General features: G+C 31.6%; 3 protein-coding genes across 3 annotated transcripts; 2 read left to right on the top strand and 1 right to left on the bottom strand.

The window, feature by feature from the left end:
- The first annotated feature begins 7,631 nt into the window (after positions 1-7,631).
- LOC121219243 (uncharacterized) lies at positions 7,632-9,718 on the top strand. Its single transcript, XM_041097077.1, has 4 exons — positions 7,632-8,096; positions 8,180-8,294; positions 8,447-8,561; positions 8,705-9,718. The coding sequence occupies exons 1-4, from the start codon at positions 7,996-7,998 to the stop codon at positions 8,788-8,790; spliced, it is 417 nt and encodes a 138-aa protein (XP_040953011.1). The 5' UTR covers positions 7,632-7,995; the 3' UTR covers positions 8,791-9,718.
- Positions 8,795-9,718, top strand: LOC121219242 (uncharacterized). The gene has a single exon (XM_041097076.1). The coding sequence runs from the start codon at positions 8,795-8,797 to the stop codon at positions 9,473-9,475; it is 681 nt and encodes a 226-aa protein (XP_040953010.1). The 3' UTR covers positions 9,476-9,718.
- A 1,734-nt stretch (positions 9,719-11,452) lies between these two features.
- LOC107953778 (uncharacterized) lies at positions 11,453-13,985 on the bottom strand. The gene is made up of 4 exons (XM_016889185.2): positions 13,609-13,985; positions 13,378-13,533; positions 12,792-13,214; positions 11,453-12,465 (listed from the first exon to the last, which is right to left on the bottom strand). The coding sequence occupies exons 1-4, from the start codon at positions 13,933-13,935 to the stop codon at positions 11,641-11,643; spliced, it is 1,731 nt and encodes a 576-aa protein (XP_016744674.2). The 5' UTR covers positions 13,936-13,985; the 3' UTR covers positions 11,453-11,640.
- Positions 13,986-24,515: the final 10,530 nt, after the last annotated feature.

Raw genomic sequence — 24,515 nt, 5'->3', positions numbered from 1 at the left:
TTGTGTGACCCTCTCCTTAACATCCATTGAATTGGCTCTGCAGTGATTAAATTGTGATTGATTATCCAAAAAATTATACATTTATCATAATTTGTATATTTTCTTGTCAACTTTTAACATCTCACACTGATAGGTCTCCTATTAGTTTCAATTTAGTTGGTGAAGCGGTTCAAGGAGTTAGGTTTCGGTTTCTTGCAATGTTAATAGATGCACCTCCGTATGGCCCCTTTGTAATTATGTTGCTTAGAAAGAACTATGTTGTGTTGCTTTGGACCAATATTTAACCCTGTCAACCAGAATGCCTGATTTGTTGATTTGATATGCAATCACTTCTTGTATTTGTTGGCTCCGCATAGATTCTCGTACCCATACTTAAAAAGTGTTTATTGCTTTGATCTCTCATGGCTTTGTCCCATAAGAAGCACTTTTTATGGGTCAAAACCGTGAGACTCTCGAGTCGAAGTTGACGAATGCTTTGCAGGTTGGGTGCGAATCTCTTCAACTGCTCAGCTTTGATGTTTCATATAAGCTATGCTGGTAGAAATGTTGATTGATGGATATAGTTCACCATATAGGTCCCTTCTAGTTCAATGTTTCTATTATCTAATTTAGATAGACCTTTTTTTTTGGACATGTACATACTGATTAATTGAATGGAAATTCATATTGACATGAGATTTACACTTGTGGTAATAATCCGGTGGTAACTGACTGTAAAGCGGTGAAAGGCCTAGAGAATTGTCACTAAACTGCCATATATAGTAGATTCTACCTGGTTACTGAGATCTGCTGGCATAGGAGCTTGAGGATTTCTTGGAGCATTGGATGCCTATGCCTTCGGCCCCATTGACACAGAACATTATTTTTAGTGTGTAAAAACTTCCTGGTTCCTGGTTTAACACCGAGAAGAATCAGAACCCGAAACTGAAAGTGGTGGTCCGTGTCGAGAATTAAACCTCCGAAGGCAAAGAATCATGATGTTAACAGCTTTGAAAAAGAAATCTGTTGTCTTCTTTGGTGGTGGGTTCGGTTGAGAACAGCCGCCAAATGAACAAGTCCATGGATTCTGTCCTAAATGGCTAAACCTCCCCCTGGATCATGACCCACTTTCTTTTTTCATTTCCTATTCTCGTCCACATGATCCAAAATAGAGCCATCTTGAAGACCTGGTCCTTTTTTTTTTAATTAAGAAATGAACCAGCTTACCCAAAAAAAAAAACTTTTATAAGGTGGTGTTTCCTCATTTTGGTTGGCCATTATGTACGTTTCATGCACGAAATTTGAAGGCAAAGTTGGATAAAAAAGCAAATTAGAAGTCAATACAGATTGGTACCACTGGTGGAATAATTGGATCATCTATTAATTTACTAATATACCTGTCTTAATCCGGTATTGAAAGGCCAAGCTCAGCATCAGCTGTGCCTATATGTGGTGTGGGTCCTTTGGGGGTGGGGTGTTAAGGCGGTTGAGCTGTCCCACCACCTCTCATGATGTTGGGCTGGCTACCAATATTTTTTAATGAAAAGCTTTAATAAATTTTGAGGGTTAGGTTGGATTTATGGTCAAAAGTAGTTATTCAAGCCATTCTACAACAGAGGCTAGGTTTTTTAGATCAGATGGACCATTCTATTCATGTAAAGAACTCCACTATTCATCGGCCTATAACACAAGGGTGGTTAAGGTTTCTTCTTTGCCATTTTAAGGATTAAGATTCAAACCCTGGAATTTTCCTCTCTCTTTTTATTATTATTATCAGCAAAGCATGCAAAATACGATTAAATTATCAAAGTATCACGATACAACAATTCCCCTGCGGCATCAGCTCGCAATATTGTGATTAAATTATCAAAGTATCCTGCTTCCCATTCTAGCGAGCACAACGATTACTCTCCCTAAACGTGGGCTGGATAACATGGTGCTCAAACTGAGATAAAAGGTTCCTGCATTCAAAGATTAAAGATTCTTAACAAAAACAATAGCTGCAGTGGCGTCAAGCTCAACAATAATCTTGTTTATGTTAACTGATTTAGCTAAACAGAAGCCATCCTTGAGTGGCTACAACTCGGCTTCAACACTCGTAGCCCAAGGGATGTGTCTATAAAACCCCGCCACCCATTCCCCATTGATGTCTCTGATCACAACCCCTGCTCCTGCCTTTCCCGGATTTGACAATGCCGATCCATCAGAACTTAGCTTGAGCCACCCTTGGGGTGGTGGGTGCCATCTAACACCCACAACACTTGGAAAAGGAAGGGATTTAATAGATGTTAAAGCTGCAAAGTACTCAACAGCTTTAAACATAGCTTGGTTAATCAATCCTCCACAAGGCTACTTTCCTGTGAATACTTTGTTGTTGCGTGTCAACCAAATTTGCCATAATGTGAAAGCAAATAAAACCGTCTAAGGTATTCTGTTAATCATTCCTCTTTCAATTATAATGGTACTAAAAAAATACCCTCCACTGTTCATCAGCCATTTTCAGATGGTCTTCCATCGAAATTTTAAGTGTCCCTTTTTTCTTTTTTCTTTTTTTAAATTTAAAACATTAGGTTAAAGTACGTATAGGTCCTTGTAAGCATTGTGTGGAGTCCATTTTTATACCTTTACTTTTAAAATGAGCAGAATTTTTTTATATATATATACTGAAAACAAAAGCAATAAGGTTAATTTTTTTTAACAATCTTATTATAACTTTTGATCATATCTACTCTTTTTGATACAATGCTTAGAACTATCCATAGCTCTTCTTCAATCCTTAAATAAAAGTATAATGCGTTTCAGCGCACTTAAATCTACATCCTTTTATACTGGCAACAATTTCCATGTCAATCGAGCTAAGACTCAATCGGTGCAATACGATCATTTTTATAACAGTTGAAAAAACAAAGTTTTAATTTTATGCAGGGCAACCATGTTTTGTCTAAGTCAAACTTAGATTAAGTTCAAGCTAAGCTCCGATTAAGTTCAAATTTCATGGCAGTTAGTATATTATTGTGTCAGTTCTATTATAGTATATATGTGTGTACAGTAAGGAACGGGGGGAAGCAAGAGGGATACGGTAGGGACTGAACACAAAGACAATTTTAGAGTAGGTGAACACGAACGGAGAGCAAACATAAAACTAAGTTTACACATAAAGCCTCAAAGTTTGAAAGCTGTTTTCTTAAAGAATTTGTGTGTATGTATGTATGTATGCATGCATGTATGACATCTGTGAATATGGGTTGATTATTGGAATTCTAACGTATCTAGTGTAGTGTGTTATCCATTGTGTGTACTCGTGTTTGTTATAATACATGCCTATTTTTTAATACAACATGTATAGATAAGGTGGAATTTATTAAATTTCATTCATTAAAATTGTCAATTTTTAAGTTTGGAAAATCAATCGACTTGCGACTACTTTTTGGATGAGATCCATGAATTTTTGAGTTGAGATGCTTTCATATTGTTTGAAAATCTATCTTTTGACTTTGAAACTCACCTTGAATCAATCAAGTTTGAGTTCGATAGCTCAAATTATGACCATAGTAAAGACTACGCAAGCAAAATTTCTGGCCAAGAGTATTATAGAAATTACAAGTCTCGGATTTTTAATTTGAGTTTAAATTATATTGGGCCCGATTTTTAGACTTAATTTATTATATATGACTCAAATATTATATTTATTAGATCTTATTATTTCATCATTTATTTATTCCAAAATTTGAATTTTTTTAAAGTATTTTAAGTTATATAGGAATTATATATCAACAAGAAATTAGTTTAAAGCTAAATCTTGGCTAGTTTAATTAGAGTTTCAGTATATTTAAAAGTGCTATTTGAATGTACTTAGCTAACTTGTATAATGGCCTATTCACGATATGCAATTCAAAATTCATTCAGCAACTTCTCTTTCTAAGTTAATACAATTCTTTTTGAAGAGTTCTAACAATTTTTTAGATTGTAGAGATCATCTTCAATGCGTTTTTTTTTGAGGAAAAATTAGAGTCGTTTAAAGTGAATTGTGGATTCATTTGGTTCCCAAAACTCCTTATGACTTCTACACGCCACTTTCTATTTTTTTCATCTATCTTGTTCCATTTCTTTATTATTATGTTTTGTTCTTATTTCATGGTTTCTAATATTTAATCTAGATTCTTTATTTTTTTTTCTATATTTTATTATTTGTTTTAATTGTTGTCCTTTTAAATTTTTAGATCTGACTTGGATTTGTTTGTGTTTCAAGTTGTATATTAAAAAGTTAAATCCGCGACTTGAACAAACTTACATTTCATATCACTTAAGGATGTTCAATTTATTCAAAAGTAAGGCAACATTTAGCATGATGGTTGTCAAAATTACTGGATACGATTTTGTTTATTGTTCCTTTAACCTTAAAATGGTGTTTTCAAACCCAAGTGAATTTTAAAAATAAATAAAATAAATTTAGTACTTTTGAGTTCGTAAATATAATACATTCAATTAATAAAAATGTATGTCTACTAATTTTTTTTGTAGGATCATATTTAAATATTAGATTTGAACTTGTAATATTTGAAATCTAAAAGTAACATGTGTAAAGTGAGGTACCAATTTTTTGGAGTTATGAGGGTGTTAATATCTTTTTCACACATAGTCGACTCCTGAACTCGAATTTTTTCTGATTTCCAATATGTGGACCAAATCTTTTTAAAAGAATTTGCAAACTTTTCTTCTAAAAAGATTATAGGTGTCATACCTAGATAGAAAAATTAGTGGTGACTTCAATTTTTTTAATAAAAACAAGTGTTGAAAAATTAAAATTCATTTTTTCGTCAAGCTAATCCTAAGTTAAAAAAAATGGTTTTAACAACTTCGCAACTCTATTAGGGATAGTTTTAAGAATCGAGCCTAAAGTTAAATACGTATTATTTATGATTCCGAAATACAAATTCAACTGATACATACTTATGATCCTTTCATTTTTTATACTCGAGTTTTCCTACTATTTTAGTAAACAATTTATGAGTTTTTATTCACTTATTGTACTTGCAAGTTACATATATAACATCAGCTCTATGCCCGAGCTTCATCCGTGTAAGTGGGAGTATAAAACAAACGTTTTTTTTTTTTGAGTAAATTAAACACTCCACATAAATATAAGAAAAATATATCCCCTCAAATTATCTTTATTAGTTTAGTAGACATTTGTAAGGATAACTGAACTGTTTGAATCCACCTTATTAGAGTTATAATGAATTTCAGTGATCACCAAAATAAGTAGGCATGATAAATTTTCCTCACATTTTATTATTGATTTTATGTCTAGTTTTCTATATTTATATTTTTAATTATGTATGGTTGGGTACTACCTTAGTTGATTTTTTTCCTTTCCTTCTTTTCTCTTTTTGTGCATGCATCATATACATGTTACATACAATGCGGGCGTTGAACTGTTTTCATTAATGTCTTAATTAATTAAAGTTGTTTTTAATGGGATTAGCTCTCAATCAACCCCTTTTTATGCATTCATTTGGTTATCCATACATCATCGTTTGTGTTTCCATACAAAAACGTTTATTTGTGAACATGGCATCATCACCTGGTTTTGATCTTTAGTTAGTGGTCGTGATGAGATTCACCAACAATTATGATTTTAGAATCAAGTGGTAATCAACAGATTCATCATTAGCACACGACAAAGAGTAGAATTAGAGAAAACGAACAAGCAACCCAAATAAAGAAGTTAGAAAGGGAACCAAAGAAATTGCAAGAACGATTAGCCCAATTTCAACAGGAAATGAGAGAGCAAAGAGAAGAGTGAAAGGATCAGATGATGAAGATGTTAAGGAGTTTGACCAAAGGCAAAGAGATTGCTGGAACACCATTCAATATATCCTCCAAGATTTTGCCCCACTTATTGGCAACAAGGGGTATACCAAGGCCCTCCTGCAACTGTTTTGTAATGTCAGTGTTTCAACTCAATAGATCGAATCACTATAAATTAAATTGTCTAAATTATTCTTAATTTTTAAAATAATTTATGTCATATTAATGAGATTAACTATCCAATCAACTAACTAATATTTTACTATCATAAAGACTCAATTAAATTTTTCTTTAAATATTTTACTCAAACAACCATAGATTCCTTGATTTGTGTTTAATTTTTAAGGCTTATTCCCCTCGAAATTTAGTTACAAAAATCCCGTGAGCAAAAATGAGTAAAGGTGTGAAGACAGAAAAGAAGGAAAAAGCATCAAAGCAGCAATAAAAGAAGTCATGACATTAGCAGATTTTGACAAGGCAAGAGACCTAGAGAAAAACGAGGAAGCTACTTGTTGGGCTCAAACAAACCGACAGACAAAGCCCCTACAACTATGTCTAATCTCCCATATACTCGACACGTAGCAAATATCTGACCAACTCCGACTCTGTAATAATTTCATCAAACATCAATAACAGAAGATGCTTGATTCATATCTGACAATCTCCATAAATAATCGGCACAGATTACGATTACATTATACACTGCATCAAATTTGGAACGCATCAGGCCTAGGCCTGGTGTGATGGTGGGGACTGAAATAGAGCTCAACAGATCCTCCATTTGTAATTAGTAATGCATATGAATAAAGATAAATTTAAGAGTTTTTCAATTTTTTGATATTTTGATTTTAGATGAAATAAGTTGAAATTTATGTTCTTCTTTTAATATTTTCCTTTTAAATCTTAGAGTTTATATTTTATTTCCGGTTGTAAAAGTTGTTATATTATTTATAATTAATTATGATTTAAACAGAATTCTTTTTATTTATTAATAATACATAAAATTATACTACACATCACTTAATTTGAGATTAGAAAAAAAAGCTGAAACTTAATTCGGTAGTTTGAAACTACTACCAAGATTGGTTTGAAAACCACTGAATTTTTTTTAGGTAAAGTCTTAGGTTAGGTTATAGGATATAGGAATTTAATATTAATTCTATTATTATTTGATGAAATTTTATTTTAATTAAATTATTATTTTATTTATGATTTAATTGTTGAATAAATTTTTTATAACTGTTGAAATTTTCTTTTATCATTATAATCACATGTTAAATAATATTTTTAATGTGTTGCACAAAAATGATAATATGAATTAGAAATTTTTAACACCATATTAACATATTTAAATTTATTTTCATTCGTAGCTTAAACTAGTTTGTGTTCTTACATGTTATTATTAGTTTATTAAATGTTATTTTAAAAAAACATACATATCTTCTAAATGCGTCATTTTCACACACTACTAATTAGAATTTAAAATCTTATTTAAAGAAAATTAATTCTTTTATTACTTGATAAAGCTTTTGTAATCTGACTTAAATATATCAAATTTCTTATTATTATATTTTTTAGAATTAGATAGACTAGTCGGTTGGACTTATTAAATCAAAAATTGATCGATTGGTGTCTATCAAACTTTAAATGAATTACTTGAAAATTAAATCGATCAAAATCGAATTTAATTTTTTTATTAATTTTAATGTTTATCTTAAAATTAAATCCAACACCAATCAAATTGAAAATTAATGATATACCTGATTGATTTTAAAAAACCTGCTTACAATTATCCATGCCCGAGTACATATCTAACTTTTATTATTAATAATCTTTGTCAAATAAAGCAAAAGGATGGGATTTAGAGGTAGTGAGCTATTTTGAGGGAGACTGATGGGGGTAGGGGAAGCAGGCATGTGGATGAGTGGGGGAGACGCCAAAGTCATCAATTAACCCTCTTTGAAATTATTTGTAAAGCAAAATAAAAAGGGAAGAACCAGTTACTCCCCCCGTCTTTTTTCCTCACTCTTTTTCTTTTTAATTTTTTTTATTATTATTTCACTTCTTACATTTTGCTTCGTACAGTAATGCATTTTGTTGTCTTTGGGCGACAGAAAGGAAAACCCCAAAAGCTTAAGCTTACCCTTAAGTTTCTACACAGCCTTGCCTTTGTTTCCCTTTGAAGAAACCAAAGAATCATTGAAGATGCCCAGACCAGGTCCAAGGCCTTATGTCTTTGAGAAAAAATCTTGGCACAGTGACAGACACCAACCCATCAGAGGTTCTCTTGTTCAAGAAATTTTCAGGTTTTCTATTTCTACTCTGTTTTTTTGTTTGTCAGTCCTTTTTTTTCCCCTCTCTCTTTTTATGTGTTTGATTTTGTTTTTAGAGTTGTAAATGAGATTCATAGCTCAGCAACTAAGAAGAACAAGGAATGGCAAGAGAAGCTCCCTGTTGTTGTCTTGAAAGCTGAACAAATTATGTATTCCAAAGCAAATTCTGAGGTAAAAAAAAAAAGTTTCTCTACATTGGGTAATTGCTTATTAATTGTGTAATGAAAAACCCAAACCTTTGATCACAATATTTTCTTACTTTGTTAGTAATATAGATGCATTGGGCACTATTGATATATGAAGCTCATATTTTGTATTCACAGGCTGAGTACATGGACCTTAAAACCCTCTGGGATCGAACAAATGATGCCATTAACACAATCATTAGACGAAATGAGAGTACTGAAACGGGAAAGGTTCTTCAACCTTGTATTGAAGGTACCCTTTCACTTTTCTTTGAATTTGAACCCAATTATGCATATTTGCAATGGGATCTTTCTGGGAATTTTCTGTCTTGATTATGAAGAGCACTGGCTTTAAATGTACCTTGTGATTTATATGTACATTTTTTTGTTGGTTAGCTGCTCTCAATTTGGGTTGCACAGCGAGGAGAACCTCGAGGAACCAACGAATTGTAGCCCAAGGTGTTACCTTAACAGGTACCTAATCCCATGACCAACCCACATTGCTTGGCTAGCTATTCTGGCTTTGAATCTGAGAAACACACTGGCTGGAACGGTTATTTCACTGCTAACAAGTTTCATATTGCATCTGAGAATGGTTCTCTTCCTATTAATAAAAAATGCTTATCCTTACAAAAGTACTCAGTTTATCCTCTTTACTATGGTAACGATCTTAAAACCGAAGAACTGCAGCATGGTTTTGGGATCATCCATAAGATGATTTCTGATACAGTAGAGCCTGCTAAGATGGTTGCCATTCATAAGCTCCTTTCTTTGGATGTGGAGTCTTCAAATGGGATGAACCAAATAGATGCTAGAAATACTTGTAATAACCCACACCACAAGAGTGCCTGTGATCTATCGTTGCGGTTGGGCCCTCTTTCAACACCTTGCCCGAGTGTTGGAAACGATCGGCCAGCAATTGATAAAAGTTTGCCTTCCTTTCATAGGAGGAACAGAAATGACCCCTTGAACTCATCTTCAAAGTCAAACAACCAGAGCGTTGAAGGGGAACATATACATGTGGATGCATCAATGAGAAAGAGAAAGACAGTTAATGATCCTACAATGGATCGACAACATTGTTTGTCCTCCGAAGCTTCCTTACAGCCATTCAACTGGAAGCCTGAAAAGTGCAGGATCCTAGACTCAGCCCCTTTAGACCATTGACATGAACTTATTGAGTTTGTGCGGCTGTTTTGTTCGTCTTTTGTAGTGTTTTCGTAGTAATTAAAATGTTGCAAGAATGTGAGTAAATAATTGAGTAGGTTTCAGTTTAAATGTGGCAATCAACAACGAACTAAGGGGACAGACCCTTGATCCGCAATGTATAAAGAATGTTGTCCTTTACATGTTGCTGCTTGTACAACTTATAACTTAGGGTCGAAAATGGATGGTAAAATTTGGGCCGGAGATTTCCTATATGCTGTAAATTTGTTGAAGATTTAGATATAATCTTTTAAATATTTATTTTATAAATACATATACAAGATCAATGAGCACAAATAGATTAAAAAAAACATATATGAGATCAATCAATAAGCACAAATTGATTAAAAATCGGAATATTTCGAGCTAAAATTGACCCACCTAACAAAAAAACTTGTACTGGATAATAGCGCGTCGCGTGGTGGGAAGGTTCACACATGGTAATTGCATATTAGGGACTCGAATTTAAGTCTAGATATCAGCCTTTGTCAATAATAACAAAGATTTGTTGGCATTCTTATTTTGATGTTGATATTATAGATGTTTGAAATTTTTTTTTGACATAATGATTTATTTGGTCTTTTAAATTTACGAAAAAAATTACTTCAGCCTTTCATTTAGTTGCCTTTTTTAATATTTAAATTTGTGTTGTTTGTTAAATTATTTCAAAATAGATGAAAATAATGACATATGTTAATTTTATTGACATGGGGGATGCGATGGTAAAAAATTCCTTGTGGTCCCTTAGCACCCTTGTATCACTAGAAGTGTCTCGTTATTTCCTAAAAACATATATTTCAAATGACTCGGCAACAGTTTCAATTCCAATTTTGCTGCCTGCGCAATAGAAGAAAGAAGTTTTGTGTGAGAAGTTGAATCAAGCGAACCCGCTTTATACCTTAGTGGCCGGAGTGCCTCTAGCTCGAACACTACTCATTGCAATTCTGGGTCTAACTCTAGCTCTTTCTGCAAACTTGAGAAGTCAGATTTTCACAAATGGCGGTTTTAAGGGCATCAATATTAGAAAAACAAAAAACTTCTTTGAACTCAATCATCTATAACATCAATAGCATATACACATTATACATCATCAGGAAATTTCGTAGCATCGAAAATATTAAATTGTATTATATCTACATCAAAATTTATAATGAGTTACCATCATCAAGCACATCAATTTTCGTTTTATATGTTTTCAAGAATGGTCCACCCAATAAAACCTTTGTCAAGTTGGGTGGATTATTATCCAACATATTCAACACCAGGAAAAATTAATTCATCAACTTGTACAAGAATATTTTTTAACAGATAAATCACGAATCTATCAATAAGTTGGATAATTACACTGGTTTCATGCAAAGAACCTACCTTCAAGGATGAGTAAATAGAAGATGACCTAACATCTATTGATACTCCTAAATCGCACTTAGCTTTCTCAATTTTGACATTTGGTAAATTGGTTGGGGAGTACTTACATTAGGTGAAAATATTCGAAACACATTTTACCGAAAAACATAGACGACTCTATATGTGAGAAAAAGCAACATGTTTTGACATACATTTTATTATATGCATTTACTTTCTTTTTTTTTCATCAAAGAAATTTTCGGGAAACAAAATGGAAAGTACAGTTTTTACATAATATGATTTTTTTATTTAATGCTTAAATTTGTGACTTTTATTCTTGGACAGTATAAATAGAAGCCCTTCGCAACTTTAAAAAGGACTTTTGACACTTGAGCATTCTACTTCTCGAGATTTTCTCTAAGCTTTCTCAACTTATTTCATTGCTTAGCCTTATTCTTAACCATACAAAGCCTTCCTTCACCTTACAAACCATCACCTGTGGTACTACAAGATCTACTTCATTCCTTCTATCTTATGTTGGTACATTCTATTCATTTGTTTGCAACACTTCCTTTCTCCATCAAAATTAGGTTTAGAAATGACATTTCACAGATTTTTAATTAAAGGCATACAAAAGGTGTAATACAACGATGTGACCAAGGAGTTTTCCCTTTCAAAAAAATGTATGAAGTTAATGTGTAAATATTAAAACCTAAACAAACTGTACAATATATGGAGGCCAAGTGAGGAAAAAATAAGTCTTTAACTCGTTCATTGCCTTAAAAAAATAAGTGAGACGAAGAAGTTGCAGAAGAAAAAGAGCTATAATGAAAATCAATTTGCAACCTCTGGTGAAGAGTGAAAGCAGAGACTTTGCCCTTTTTCTCTTCTTCCTCAAGCTCCTCAACTGCTATGGCCGCTAGGAATCTTTTTATATATTCCCTGCAACATTCTTTCCCGCTACATATTGCCATCTCATCATCCTTCTTCTTCTTCTTCCCGTACATCAAACTTGAATCATCGAACTTCAACATGTACGCCTGTTTGCACCCCTCGAATAGCCGCTCACCCAACGTATCGATGATGTAATACGCCTTCGGTTCGACCTTCAACACGAAGAAATGATCGTTCCAGCTGATGATATACACCCTCGGCTGACAATTGTTTGTTTCGCTGCTTTTTATTTCGTTCCATATCTCATCGAAAGACATTGCTCCATTCAAGCACTCGAATTTATCGGGGCTGAAAAACCCCGTGAATGATTTTTCATGGGAGACGGTGACGGGCCTGACATCGGCTTTTAGGACGGTCTCGAGATCGAAATGTTTATCGGGGAAGGCATTGGTGTAAGCTGTGTTGGAGCAGAGCTTACGCCATTCAGAGGAACCTTGTGTTATGAGGTTATCGAATTCAGGTCTCGTTGGCATGGAGGCATGGTTTGAATGGAGCCGGTGAGCGATGACGGCGACCAGAGCGGTGCAGGCACTCTCCCCAGCGGCTCTTTCGCTTCGTTGGTCAAAGGAAGCAAAGAACACTTGAGCTTTCAGCCTTGCTCCTCCATTTCTGCTCACTAATTCTTTCACTTCCCACCAATATTCTCCCTTCTGCACAAGGTTGATATGTTTGGCAGTGTGAATAATGAATACTAGACTCCTTAACACCTCAAATTAAAAAAATTCTATAATATAATATTGATATTTTAAAAAATTAATTAAAACATTTTAAATTTTAAAAATAAATATAATTAACCTAAATAATAAAACTTCATGTATTCGTCTGCGGGTCAGATCGGTGCTCTGTTTTTTATTTTTTAATAATTTATTCGAATGGGACAAATCCACATTTTCGTTAATAAATATATTTTCCTTGTTTAACATTGTATTTTGCGGTAAAAATAAAATAAAATTTGATCAGACAAGACAAAACGAACCTGGGAGTCAACGACAGAACAGGTTTCAGGGTGCTGGTCAAAGTCAAAACCCAAGAGCTCTGTTTTCTTCGCGGACGTTCTAAAACTTAATCGTCTTTTCTTCCACGACAACACCCTTACCATGTAGTTCTGGGCCGGTACCAACCGAGTTTCCAAATTTTGGGACGATTCCAACTCAGGTCCTAAACTCAGCTCGCCGCTGCTGCTTTCACTCGTGGTGGTAGAGTCATCCCCATTCATACCATCCGAGTCAAATACCAGGGACTCATCAGAGTCAAAGGAATTCAGTTGATAGTTATTCTTTTTCTCCTTCCGGCGGGTTAACCTCTTCACCATCTTGAAGAACCCATCTTCCTTGTTTGACTCGACTGAGTTTTGGGCACCTCCTCTCGTGTCTCTCACCTCCGCAAAACTCACCAAAATCTTAACAAAGAACAGAAATGAAATCTAGATAAAGTCAAGCGGAATTCACAAGAAAATGGTACTAAAATATATATATTTGAAAAACAGAGAGAAGGCATTGCAGAATTAATTTGGGTAATTCTAAGGTGTCGAATTCGAATCTTGATAAACCGGTGGAACTTACGGAAAGAGTAGCTTCGATGACCACACCATTCACGTTCAACGTGATGGGAAGCTTTCTTTCAATCTCGGAACACTCCATTTCAGAAACCAGCTTTGCCAAATCCAAAGAAACTTTCCCCGCCACCGCCAGTTTACTTTTTTCTTCGCAATTCTTTCCCTATATTTATAAAAGAAATCAATACCAAAACGAAAGCCTTTCCCCCAAAAAAACTGGGTTTTAGTAATTACTTACAAGCAAGACATCGAACAAAACATCCCAGGAACCGAAACCAAGATCTTTGGAAACTACTGGGAAATCACACAAGTTGTCAAATTCATCATCGTCCCATTCAATTGATTCCCCATTTCCTAAAATTTTCTCACTGCTGCGATTCCTTTTATGCCTTGAAGACGACGATATATGAAACGAAACCAAACTAGACTTGGGTCCTCTCCACACCATTTCAATCAACACGATTTTCTTATCATCTTCTTCCTGATTTCTAGTTATCCCTTCAAGCATCAATGGCTTCACTTTCACGTGCAATCTCTTTAATGGAGACCTCAGCCGCCACTTCATATTTTTGATAAAAAGGATATGGAAATCGGTATTTTATGGAAAATTTTTAGACTCCTAATTTGGGTCTTCAATTTGTAGAAGACATCGAAGCAAAGAGGGCGTGTTCTGGTTTCTATTGGTTACGTGGCGAGTTTTGATTGGGAGGATGAAAACACACTGTGGGAAACTGCCACGTCAAACGCGGACAGGAAATCCGACACGTGAGTTACGCGTAGGTTAAACTAAACGAAAACATATCCGTAAACGTTTTTTATAATTTTATTATTTATTTTGTGTAGAGTAGACCAATTAAAAGACGTGTGGATTTGTTGGTAATCTTTCAAGTCAAGTAACTCAAAACCAGTTCAAGGATATATCCTAGCTTCACCTCTAAATATAAACAAGGAAAGAGTGCGATCCACGTGTGATGTGCCAAAAACATTTGCTGTTTTCAATATCTCTGCCCATCACGTGCTTTAATTTTGGTTATGGTGACCCGCTTTCCCGGTTCAACTTTTATGTTGGGATAAAACTTGCTTTTCACATTCGCTTAATATAATTTTTTTCTATTTTATGTTTTTTTTAAATTAATTTTCTCAAATTCAAATCCAATTAATTCTTTATAATTGGAATAATAAATTGGTGTAAGACAGTCTCACTATTCCATAATTCTTATTTTCCCTTTAATTATATATAAATATTAAATACCAAAATTTAAACACTATATTATAAACATAATATTTATTTAAACTCTAAACCCTAAATAATAATATTGCACAGATTAAATCCTAACCTTAATGCTAAATTTAAATATATATATATAATGATTCATTTGTCTCTCTAATTTTATAAAAAATTCATTTTAGCTCTCTATTTGTTTTTTTTTGTCTTTTTTAACCTTTTAAATTTACGTTTTTTATCAAATCACTTAACAGTAAATGGAAAATCTAAGGTTTTTTAATTTTATTGACTTCGCATACACATGCATTGTCACATGGGGACTCGTCAGCTTTTAATTATTTTTTTAATTTAAAAATTTAGAAAATTATTTAAAAATTATAAAAATATTTTTTTAATATTTTAAAAAATTAATTAAATGTTGACATGTCATTTACGTTGCAATCCATGTGTATTAAATAGTGAGATAAAATAATTTTTTTATAAAATTGGAGGGTTAAAAAAATCATTATGCCTCTTAAAATAGACCATGTCGAAAAATATTACAAAAAATAAAAATAATATTAAAACTTTAAAAAATCCAAAATTTTATGAAAATTATAAGAAATTATAAAAATGGTTAAATTATAAAAATTTTATTTTTTTCAATATGATAAATTTAAGGATTAAATAAATAAATTACTAAATTAAATTCATCATAATGAGTGTGTTGTTCTTTTTTTTTCTTAATTTGCTTTGAAAGAGTTTTCTAATAAAAATTTATGTGCTTTTAGTTTGAAATTTAATCATCAATATGCTTAATTTTTTTAGGATAAATTACCTAGTTGGTTACCCAACTTTTAGGGCGTTTTATTTTGGTCACTCAAAATTAAATTTTTGCAATTTAATCACCCAACTTTTAGGACGCTTTTATTTTTGTCATCAAAATTAAATCCTTTCAATTTAGTCACCCAAAGTTTAGGGTGCTTTCATTTTAGTCACCCAAGCCTTAAATCTTTTACGGAAGTTAACTGTACACACCAAATCATGTTTATACTTTCATTTTAGTCACCCAAATTTTAGGTCATTTTTATTTTGGTCACCCAAAAAATATTTTTTTTAAGTATTGATTAGGGTAAAAAAATCAATGATTAAAGTGAAAAAGCGATATAAATTAAAATAATAAACAAAAATGGTCAAATTGTACTTGTTTATCCCATTGATGAAAATTCTAAATTTGGGTTTTGAAATATAAAATTTTAAATATTAACATTCAAAAATATACTAACAAATCGGGTGACATTACGAATGGGCAAAAAAAAATTCAACAATTTATTTTGATATTTTGAAATTATTTTCATCAATGGGATAAACAAGTACAATTTGATATGTAATAAGGCCCAATTGGCCCAGACCATTACAAAACAAAAATAAACTAAACCTAGGCCCACACCTTAACTACCGAAACCCTAAATAGAAAATTCTTGGCCGCCACCTCCAGCAGTCCAGTCGCCGCACGACTCGGGGACAGGGTCCCTCTCCGCGTGAGTTGCGCGCCTTCCTCGCCTCGCCTTGTACCTGCAGCAACAAACGCGAACAGAATAGCAAAAATCACGCCAATAAGAACATAATAGATTTTCTATTCGTTTGATTTGGTTCATTTTTCCTTTTCCATTTCGGCTATTTAAAGCCGTGGAAAATCTATAAAAAGGGGGGATTTTTCGGTGTAAAAAAACATATTGAAAATAGAGAGAAAGACCGAGATTCCAATTTTTTTTTCTTTCTCGAAGGTGAATTGTGTTTTTTTTTTTATTTTGGATTTTTCTTGTTTATTTTTTCATTTAAAATAAAAAGAAAGGGAGAAGAGCCTTACCTGGTCGCCGGAGTCGTCGATCCGGCGTCTTCTTCGTCGAAATCAGGGCATGAAGGCTGAGTGGCGGCGCGATGATGGGTTAAGAAAACCCTAGCAGAGAGTGTTTTCCCCTTTATTTTTTGCTTTCTGCTGTAAATAGAATTTTTTAACAAAAAATTTGTTTTAAATAACAAAAGTGAAACGGCGCAATTTTGCAAGGGGCCGGATCCACGCGTCGACCCGACCCGCAAGCAGGGTCCGCGCGTTCTGGCCCTGAAAGGGGGATTTTGCGCAACTGATCCCTCTGTTTTTGAGTCACCTTCAATGCAATTTTTTTTATTTTCAATTTTGACTGCACGTTTGTTTATTGTTTCAATTTGGTCCAACATGAAAACGCTGCGTATAAGGGGCTGGTACATTTGCTTGTTTGCTCCCTTATGTTTCTAGCGCACTACAAATTAGTCTTCAGCTTTTATTATTTTAAATGTTTACCTGAAAGTTTCCTGTAGTTTCAATTTGGGTCCCTTGTTATTAATTATGTTATTATTAAAATTAATTATTTTTATTATATTATTTATATTATTAATTATTATCATATTTTCTATATATATATATACGCATAGTTTTTTTATATATAATATACATATGGGCATTTTTTATATATATAGGTATATATATATTTTTAAGCTTTTATAAATACATGCATATATTTTATATGTATGTTTTTTTTATTTTTGTTTTTTTTACTTTTTTATATATACTTTATATTTTATATATATACTTTTTTTTTGTAAATATAATATACATATGGGCATTTTTTATATATATAGGTATATATATATTTTTAAGCTTTTATAAATACATGCATATATTTTATATGTATGTTTTTTTTATTTTTGTTTTTTTTACTTTTTTATATATACTTTATATTTTATATATATACTTTTTTTTTGTAAATATATACACATGTACATATTTTTATATTTTTATCTTATTTTCATAAATTTCGCATACATATATATACATGCATATTTTCTTAGAAATTATAATAGGTTTTTGTTTTGTTTTATATATTTCATTTATTTTTTTTATTTTTACTTATATATACCTGTTTTAATATATGCTTATACGCGTTTTCAAAATTTATTTATGTCTCATACTTATATTTTGAAAATACATATATACATATATTTTAAATTAAAGTATCTGTATCATATTGTATATTAACTTTTTAACATACCCTTTTGAAAATATATTTTGGTTTTAACCATTCATCAAAGTTATTTTCTTGATTTAAAGGTTTTTTTTTTTAAATAAAAGCATTATTGGAAGTTTGGGATTTTCGAGGGAAATTGAGCCCTAACGTATTGGGTTCTGATTTTCTTTGTCAATCTTAAATGACCGAGAATATTCTTTATTCAAAATGCATGAGCATAAAAATAATTTTTGGGAACTTAACTTGTCGTGCCCTAACGTATTGGGTGTGGCCTGTTACTTTCTCGAATACTTTCTCGAAATGAAGATTTTCGCATAAAATAAGAGTGATATTCAAAGTTCGGGGATTATGAGAAATTGTACCCTAACGTATTGGGACTCGATTTCTTTACAAGACTTGAACAATTGGTTATCATTTTGACAAATTTCATCATTCAAGCTTATTTTAAAATCTTTTTTTCAAATTTTCGACACCAAGACATTAAATAATCAATTTGGTACCAATTTTGGGCGTCACGAGGGTGCTAATCCTTCCTTGTGCGTAACTGACTCCCGAACTCATTTTCTCAAATTTCGTAGACCAAAATCATTTTAAGGTGAGCCGATCACACCTTAATAAAGGATCGGTGGCAACTCCAATTTTTATTTTTAAAGTCGACAACTAAATTTTTGTTTTCAAAAAAACAGTGTCGACATGATAATTTTTTTGTATTATTTTAGTTTCGACCTCTTTTTCACTTTAATCCTTGATTTTTTTTTACCCCAACCAATACTTAAAAAAGATATATTTTGGGTGACACAAAATGAAAGTGACTTAAAAGGTGAGTGGCCAAAACAAAAGTGCAAACATGACGTGGTGTGTACTGTTAACCTCCATTGGAGATTTAACGCTTCGGTGACTAAAATGAAAGCGCCCCAAAAGTTAGGTGACCGACTAGGTAATTTACCCTTTTTAAAAAAATTAAGACTTGAAAAAATTTATTTATTTAAATAGACTCAATTTTTTTTTAAAAAGTCAAATGGAATTAAGATGATAAATTGAATCACAAGTTCTGGCTTATTAATTTAGACGGTGTTCACCTTATTCAAGAATAGAGTTTGAATCATAATTGTACAAAAAAATCTGTTAACTTGACTAATTTAAACCCTGTTTTTTTACTCAAATCGATTGAATACTCACATTTATCTCTAACCGAACAATTTAGAAATTGTTATACTACCATATATAAATATTGAAACTTTTCATTATATTTTGCTGGGATTGATATTTGGATATGATAACTCGAGAAGAATTCTATACGCCATCTCTACGAATCGTAACATTAAGTATGACCCTAATTTTGTGTTGATTTTGATGGAGCAACAAACTCTAAATGCAGATAGTCTCATATAGTTATATTAAAAAAAAACTGTGTATCTATTATGGTATATATTTGAAGGCTTAAACAAGAAATTATTGTTTTGTTAACAAAATAGTTATAATATTTTATAGTGAAAGCAGATGGAAAAGATACATCATACAGGAGGGCAGATCTCCACACACTACTGATGACAGATATTCGATGTACCCAAATTTATGGATGCTTTCGGCTTACACCACTGTTTTCAATGAATGGGTTTCTTTGCGAGTTTTTGCTACCAAACATCCTTCAATGAATGGGTTTCATTGGATGTTTGCATGGTATAAGTGGAGAGGAGAGTTTATTGACCACCTTCCAAGATGCCTGCGCCTTTTCCACCAAGTACCAATAGTGTTGGAGATGTGTTTACTAATCTGGGAATCTGCACAAGAAGAGATGAACCTCCTTGACTTGCCCCAACTGCTTTCACTTTGTCTGTACTAATTTTATCTCGTTTAATACCCAATAATAACTCACCTTTCCTTGGACTCGAGAGCTTTTCTGCTTCAGAAAGTTGTCTCTTTCTCATATTATTATTCTTTTTAGTCCAAATCCAGTGTTGTCATCTCCCACAATTAATTCAATAAATGTATTCATTATTCTATCTGCTGTTGTAAATAAAACTCCAGTTTTAAAAGTCACGCCATCATTTATAGTTTATTTTAATTCAAGTCTTTTAAAACGTTTAATATATTTTTGTTCATATTTGATTTCGAGACGTTTGGTATACGCATAATCTATTTATGTTTTGTTTAATTTATTCCACTGATTTTTTTTAACGCGGTATGATACAAAATAAATAAATTACTACGAATTAATACATAAATGTTATGTCCATAAAATAATTTCAAAAAACGAGAAAGATAAATTGACATTAATTATAATGTTGGAATGATCCAGAAACAAACTAAAGATGCGTCAACTTGACCAAATTAGCTGAAATTTGCATCATAGCCTCGCCATCATCAAATCAACCTGACGATGAACACCGATCAATCAAGAAAAACTATAAAAAGCCTCAAGAGATCCACCACATTAGTAATGCACAAAAAGTCAAGTCTCAGATAACTTATCTTCCTCTTCATCGTCTCAAATCTATTGCCATCACTATGATTTATCATGATGAAGCATTTCAATAACGGTTCTTAATAAGTCTGGTACCACTCTTATATTGGCAAATCTTCCATATATATCAGAACATGACTAAAAGTTAAAAGTAAAAAAAAGTCACATTTGCTTTCACAGAAAACAAACTAAATAAAACAAAAATTATGAAAAATGTCAACAAAATAAAATCACAAAACTATGGATAAAACCACAATAGTGCGAACTGAAATTAAAAAAAAAACTATCAAAAAAAAATGTTGACAACTTACTCAAAAATTGACTCCATGATCAGCGAAAAAAATTTTAATTTGAAAAAGTTGAACCCCAGAAGTTTTTCTATGATTGAAAAATATTCATTCAATGAAATTTTTTCTACACTTCAACTTGACCCACAATTGATTGATATAGAAAATATAGAGTACAATACATGTAAATTCATTATAACGGCAAATCTATATACTAGTGTAATCTATAGGCTAGGCACTATTTCACATATCTGCATACGATGGCCAGTGACCAAGGTATGCATGACAACCCAAGACATTTATATGAGTAAATTAGGTTTACTTAACTTATTAGTGAACATTTTGAAAAATCGATAATCTATTTGAAGTTTGGTAACCTAATGCCCACTCTATTAAATTACAGGTAATATGTTTAATTTGAATTGTAAGAGATATAGATAATAGGGAGTTTAAATTTTCTTAGAACTTTATTTTGTTGGTAAGTTTAAATTTAAGTTGATGTAATTCAAATTGCACCGTTGACCTAAGGGGAATTCAACTATAAATAAAAGCCTCCCCAACCTTAATTTTATCATTTACCATTGAGTTATTCAATACACTGAGACCATTTGCTCTAACTTTCTTTAGTGTTTTTAGTTTCTTGCTTGTTTTGCCTTACTAGCTTTTTAGCCTTAGAATTATTTAAGATTCTCAACTTGAGTGCTCAGGTCTTGGTGAAAGCTAAGAGATTCGTGAAAGATGATTAGAAGTCTTGATGGAAGATATGTTTTAATTAACTTGAAGTTCCTAAATAATAGTTCTAAAGTTGGAATTAGATTCAAATAGGAGAGTTGTGAGATATGAAAATTTTGGAAATTAGGGTTCTAAGGGAACTAAATGAAAAATTTGCATTCATGCTTTGATTTCTTTTGGCTTTTATGCTTGAAATTTTTGAAAATGATTGGTATGGTGATATATTCATATGAAATTGTATTATAGACTATGATATCATGTTAACAATGAAAAATGCCTTATTAAACGAGGTCGGTCAGCATTGCGTGAAATAGAAAATAAGCCAAGGGTATAAAGTTTGTTTACACAGTTCAGTTTTTTTGCGCCTATGGAGCCTAACTCAATGAGAAGTACCCATTATCTTCAAACTCTTACACAATGATCCTAAATCTATCACATACTCGTGACATTTTTTCTTGCTTGATTCTTTAGATTAGAACCCTCACTACTAAATTCACCCCTGTGAATTCAACAAGTAAAATCACAAAGAAAAAGGTTTTATTAACAATATGCACTCACAATATATAGTTCGTCACTTGAACAAATTTAGTGCTCTCAATTTTAGGGTGATCCAATCCTTCAAATATGTTTTCCCATGTGATATGATCTTCATTGATGGGTTGGATATCATTCACATAATCAACACATCCGATAAACATGATTCAATAAATTATCAGCAATACAAATATGGAAACTGAATTAAACAACTTTAGTGGTCAGGGCGTAGAAGCTCAATTGCCTTTTCGATATTTTTCAACAAAGTTATTAATTATATTACTTAGACTTATATTTTATTTATTATGAATTTAGGGAAATAATTAAAGAAAAAGGAGATTAAAAGGTTATTTTTGGCAAGTTTTTACGGTGTGGACTTTCAACTTACACTACTTTAGTATTTTGGCCATAACTTGATCTATAGAACTCCGTTTTGATTCCATAATATACCGTTTCAAAGGGAATTGTAATATATAACCGAAGTTATTTTATGACTGAGCCTAAAAAATGTCAAGAAGGTATCTAAAAATAGCTTGAAAGTTTGAGGTGAAAACTTGCCAATAAATCTGGAAAAATTATGCTTTGTCTAATTAAGGCACTTTTGTATTTTCTCCATTATGTGATCGCTCCCTATAAACATTATTCAGTTAAGATCTAGAGATAACTACCTTAGTATTTTTTTTTTAATTTTTGTGTTTTATTTTCTCCAAGAATTTCTAAACTCTGTTCTAGTAATACTTGTGACGAATAACATAATTAGATATAAGTTACGTATGCAATTTATGTTATTTGGACATGCGATCTAATCTAAATGAACCTCGCTGGTTTGTGTTTGTTGGTTAGAATTAGGTCTTTCTAGTTCTTAATACTATTGGTAAGCTAAATTCTAAGTGCTAAGTTATAAGGTTGTTTATTAATAAGGGGAATAATCTCTACGAATTTCCTCTTATTTATCAACAAAGTAAGGAGAGATTGGTTATTATGCGCGACATTGACAATTATAACTAATTTATTAAAGAACACCGAAATTATTTTTGCATCAAATATCAAACACATAAATCAAAACTGAGATTTTAACTTTGACTGGATTCTCATTATACTAATTTTATTATATTTTATTTTGTGATCTTTGTTTACATTGTTTTAATTTTAATTTTTTAAAACCCCTTAATATTTTTTTTACTTGTTTTTAGTAAATGAATAAAATTAACATCAGTCTTTGTGGATTCAAACTTAATTTACTGCTATCTACTAATATTTTTATATTTTAGTAGGATTTTATATTTGTAAGTCTCGACAAAATGTACAAAACACTTGACAATTGTATGATATTAACACAATCTATGTTTACCATAGTTTGGCTATACTTAAAATATAAACCACAAATTTTTTCCAAGACTAATGACATTTTAGGTCCACCTGTATTTTCTAAAAGAAAAATAAAAAAGCTAATTTATGCTATTTTTAATTTATTATTTAATAAAATAATATGTTTTTTTTCTTTTATTAAAAACATTCAATATAATTTTTTAATGTTTACACTATAGTAATATATATTATATAGAATTAATTATTATGTGCTATAAATGACATGATATATAAAATAATATATTAAAAAATTAAAAATAGGTAAAACCAAGCTGGACTCTAGTTTTGAATGTTGGAGCTCAAGTTCAATCTATATTTTAAGTAAGCTTAATTGTTTTATCTAAATACGCTTTTTGTCCAAACCCTCTCATATTTCACGTATTAGGATGAGCTTTAAACTTAAACAATTAGTCCAACCCATGAAAAGTTTAATATTAGTTTTAAAAATTTAATTACCTGAAATCACTCTATCTTTACACCGAGTCTATTGCTTCTAGAATAAACGATAAATTATCTTGAATTGTGGAGAGGAAGAATTCTGAAGACTACTAATAATTGTCATATATTTCCTTAATTTCTTACACAACTGTATGACAACCTGATTAGCCGGCAAAAGCTTTATTTCTTGATGATAAAAGACAATGACTTCATGATATTAATTCTCCTATATTTTGAAGCTTTCATGCATTGCTAATCAAAGATACCCTTACCATTAAGAAAGGTTGGCCCATAACACTTGCCCTTTCTTTATTTTTTTCCATGTAAAACATTTTCTTTTTCACAATAGAGGTTATTTAAGGATTGAATTTGAAACACGTGTCCATTCAATAAAGATGTAATGAAATGTTATTTTGCAAGCAGGTGAGAGCAGTGGCTACGTTAGGGTTGCAAGTGGATGAGAGAAGCATGAAAAACACAATACGTGGTGGACTGGAGGCAGGCATCAATGCATGGCAGCAAGAACTGGGCCATCATCACTCGTGCAACTGCTAAGGAAATGTACCCAATAAGGAAGGGCAATCCAACATGCCCATTTATTACTTCTGTATCTTAACGTTCATTTAACTTTCTTCATATATTTCTTCACAACCGAATACTCTATTGAGTTTTAATTCGATTGGTATGATTGCATTAAAGCATATTATCCTCCTAATTATGAGTTAGGGGGTTGTATTTAATTCTAATCATTGTATCAAAAAGAACAAACATAATCAAAACCTATAATAAAATTATTTAGAAAAATAGTCTGTTTTATTATAAGAAGATATTGAGTTGTCTACATTCAAATTTTAAACTTCATGTTAAAGCAATGGAAATAATTTGGTTTATAAAAAAAAATTACAAAATTTAAAGTGGGTTTGAAGGAATAATTTTAAAATTTTAAAGATTTTTAAAATGATAATATTTCAACACTAATAATTGTAATTGCTTGGTTGGGATGAATAATTATTTTTAAAAAAACTTAGGTTATCGGAATTTTACAGATTAAAA

Source organism: Gossypium hirsutum, chromosome D07 (assembly GCF_007990345.1).
Source record: "Gossypium hirsutum isolate 1008001.06 chromosome D07, Gossypium_hirsutum_v2.1, whole genome shotgun sequence".
Lineage (NCBI taxonomy): Eukaryota > Viridiplantae > Streptophyta > Magnoliopsida > Malvales > Malvaceae > Gossypium > Gossypium hirsutum.
Note: the sequence above shows the minus strand (reverse complement) of the source record. Positions and strands in the feature narration are given on the sequence as shown.